The 3,809-nt window shown below is 30.8% G+C and overlaps 1 protein-coding gene across 1 annotated transcript; it reads left to right on the forward strand.

Moving 5' to 3' along the window:
- The first annotated feature begins 366 nt into the window (after window positions 1-366).
- Window positions 367-3,533, forward strand: LOC114284619 (carbonic anhydrase Nec1). The gene is made up of 7 exons (XM_028227558.2): window positions 367-671; window positions 787-1,004; window positions 1,182-1,291; window positions 1,407-1,521; window positions 2,284-2,448; window positions 2,568-2,621; window positions 3,228-3,533. Exons 1-7 carry the CDS (start codon window positions 578-580, stop codon window positions 3,297-3,299), a joined length of 828 nt encoding a protein of 275 aa, XP_028083359.2. The 5' UTR covers window positions 367-577; the 3' UTR covers window positions 3,300-3,533.
- The last annotated feature ends 276 nt before the right edge of the window (window positions 3,534-3,809 follow it).

Below are 3,809 nucleotides of genomic sequence, written 5' to 3' on the forward strand. Positions count from 1 at the left end.
ATAAAATTATCTAAATTAATTGAAACATATTTCTAACATCATTAAAAATTATTAATTGACTTCATGATTTATTAATAAAAGGACAATTTATTATGAAATTAGAAATCTCAAAAGTGAAATATAATTTCTAAAATAAAAAAAATAATTCATATTTTAATCGAATCAGGTTGTATTTGTAATTTACCTAATTTTCCATCAATCTTGAATACTCGTTTACCTTTTTCTTCAACTTTTACTTTTATTTTTGTTATTTTTTATGTTCAGCTTAGCTTACTCGTTTTCCTTTTCATACTATTCAAATAACAATTTTACATTAAAATAAATAAATAAATAACATTGTGGGCACACACTTTTATTTATATATATTTCTATGTTCACACACTACATGTTGAATTCAAGAACCTTGGAGGAAACTCCCCTTTCCATCACCACATAATATAAATAAAGACCCTTATGTGCAGTATTATATATAAAGACATAAGAGAGGCCTCTGATCTTACAATCTCTTATCAAACAATCTGATCAATCTCTCACACCCTCTTTCACCTTCAATATACTTCACCCATCAAATTCAAACATGAAGCAACAAGGCAACTCCATTTTCATTTTGGGGTCCATTCTCATTTTGCTTCTTTTCTGGCAAACAACATCAGTCAAAGCTCAAGAAGTTGGTAATGGCCTACACATATATATGTGCTTGATTGTTTTCAATTCATTTGATTTTTGTACATTAGCAATATGTATTGTTGGTTTTGATGTATCCAATGTGTGAATTGAATGGTGCAGAGGATGAGAAAGAGTTTGATTATGTCAAAGGAAGCGAAAAGGGTCCGGAGCGATGGGGAGAGATAAAGGAAGAATGGGCAGCTTGTAACCATGGAGAAATGCAGTCTCCAATCGATATGGTGAATAGGAGGGTGAAAATAATCAGAAAATCAAGGGAGTTAGTGAGTAATTACAAGCCTTCCAATGCAACTGTCAAGAACAGAGGCCATGATATATCGGTGAGGAAGAAATTACAAACCCCCCACCCCAACCATAGTTTTGAATATGAGCCCTCCAATGTGATTGATCTTCATTTGTTTACAGAAGACATGCATTCATGTTTTTGTTACATGGGTTGTTGAAGTAACTAGCTACATTTTTTATATATATACTAAATTTCATGTCCATATATGTAGGTTCAATGGACTGTTGGTGAAGCTGGATCAATTAAGATCAATGGCACTGAGTACCAACTCCAACAAGGCCACTGGCACTCCCCTTCAGAGCACTCCATCAATGGCAGAAGGTCTCTCTCTTTCTCTCTCTCTCTCTCTCTCTCTCTCTCTCATAGTAGTATTTTAGTATGTATCAACAACTAGGGAAGGAAGGGTACAATTAATGTTTGTGAATAATAATAATAGGTATGCCATGGAACTGCACTTGGTACATGTAAGCCCACAAGAGAACGGAGAGGATAAGATTGCTGTTATTGGGGTCCTCTACAGGATTGGTCGACCTGATTCTTTTCTCTCTCAGGTAATCATCTTCATTATCAAACCTCACAAACATGGGCAGAGCATGATGTCAAATGACAAATCTTTTTTTCTTTTTCTTTTTTTTTTTTTTCCCCTTAAACTTTTACTACTCGTCAAATATGAACTATGAAAATCTTGTAAGCTTGTCAGGGAAATCAATAATGACATTCACTAAACCTTGTCCTCATTTTGACCTGAATTAATTTCTAGGTGACATTTTTTAGAAACATTGGTTAGATTTGGTCATGTTTCTTACACCACTTTACTTTGTGTTGATTAATTTTTTTTTTTTTTTTTAAAAAAATAGGACAAATTATACTGGTAGTTCCTATATTTTGTTTCTTACGTCATTTTGGTCTCTATACTTTCAATTGATTTAATTTTGATCCTTAATTTTAGATTTTGTCTTAATTTGATCCAATTGATAATGTCGTTAGTACTTTTGATAGAAAATTATCACTGAATTAGCTGAAGTTAACTCACTGACTTGAATAAATTTATAATTTATTTGAAGTTAACTCACAAATATCACTTGTGTCCATATTTGCTATTAAAAAAAAAATACTAAGAGTTGTAATCAATTTAATCAAATTGAAATAAGTAATAAATTCAAGGTTAAAATCAAGCCATTTGAAATTACAATGACTACGGACATAATCTGCCCCAAAAAATGATGTATAATTTAGATTCTAAGTCTTATATAATTTTATTTCTTTTTTGTTTTTTTTGGTTTCTAATGGGTTGTGTTAACTTTGATTTTCAGTTGATGAGGAATATATCAGATATGATTGATAAGAAGGAAGAGAGACACTCTGGGGTGATTGATCCAAGAGAAATTAAAATGGGTGGCAAAAGATATTACAGATACATGGGATCACTCACTGTTCCTCCTTGCACTGAAGGTGTTGTTTGGACCATTAATAAAAAGGTAAGGCTTCTCATTAACCTTTAAAGTTCCTAACTAGCCATAGCTTTTACCTGGTCCTTTTCTCTTTCAAAGCCTGGACAATGACATCTTTGACCAAAATTTCAATTATTTTGAATTAGGTGATGACTGTTTCAAGAGAACAAGTGAAGTTACTCAGAGAGGCTGTTCATGATGTAAGTAGTTATAATTGTGTTATAGAAAATTTACACAAGTATGAAGAAAATAGAGAGCGAGGGAATTTTGTGTTGCATCCTCTCTTTCTATTTTACAAATTTTTGTGCAAGTAGACTATTTTAAGAATTTTATTAACGAATGTTCTAAACAAACTTTGTAACATGTTTGAAATTGTTGTGCATTTTTTCATGATAGTGCGTGCTATAAAAATGTACAACCGTTTTAAATTTCATTAACAAAGACTTTTTGTGCGCTCGTTAACTAAACAATTTTTTCCCCAAAATATCTAATTAAACTTTGCAAATAATTACTTCATTACTGATAAAATAAAAAATAAAAAACTATACATTTCAATAACATATTTTGAAAATATCTCAAAAATGAAGTATAGGATATAGATTCAAATTTGGTGTGATGCGGAATACATTCAAAATAAATCTGATCTGCACATTTTGTTTTCAAAATACTTTTTTGTTGATTTAATTTATGATATATAGAGTATAATAAGTAATTATTGCTTAAACTTGTTATGATTATGTTTCATATCAATAGTTCAAAATTAATGAAGGCATTGACATATATTTCATGATTGATTTCATTTGCAGTATGCAGAGGAAAATGCAAGACCACTACAACCACTCCACGATCGAGAGATCTACCTCTACAAGCGCCCATAGTTTCTAATAGAGAGCATAAATACAAGTAATTGATGAAGACAAAGAGTTATTAATACACATTATTGTCAACATCCACCTCTCATTTGTTATTATTACTTTTTATTTTTATATTTCTAGCTGGAGGGCATGAATACATAGAACAAGACTAGAATGGACTTTTTTTGTTGTGAACTCTGTCCATGTATTATTATCATTCTTTCTCATTTTAATGAAAACATTTTGGTGCTTTATTTAGCCGTGTTATCCAACTTGTGCTATTAACCATATTTACATTATAGATTTAGTGGGCATTAACAAAAATTTAAGTTTAGATATGCCTTTGCATAACAAATCGAGTTTCAATAAGCCAAATCCTATTGTAATTTTTTGCTCATACTGATAAAAGTCACTAATTCGGCCCCCTATTTTGTGGCACTTACTAGTTAGTTTTTCGAAAAATGTTTGTTTGGCAACGTTTTAATTGATTAAAGCTCTAGTCTTGTAACTAAAGAGATATAATAAAAAGAATTT

Source organism: Camellia sinensis, chromosome 10 (genome assembly GCF_055761805.1).
Source record: "Camellia sinensis isolate YWXY chromosome 10, ASM5576180v1, whole genome shotgun sequence".
NCBI classification, from domain to species: domain Eukaryota; kingdom Viridiplantae; phylum Streptophyta; class Magnoliopsida; order Ericales; family Theaceae; genus Camellia; species Camellia sinensis.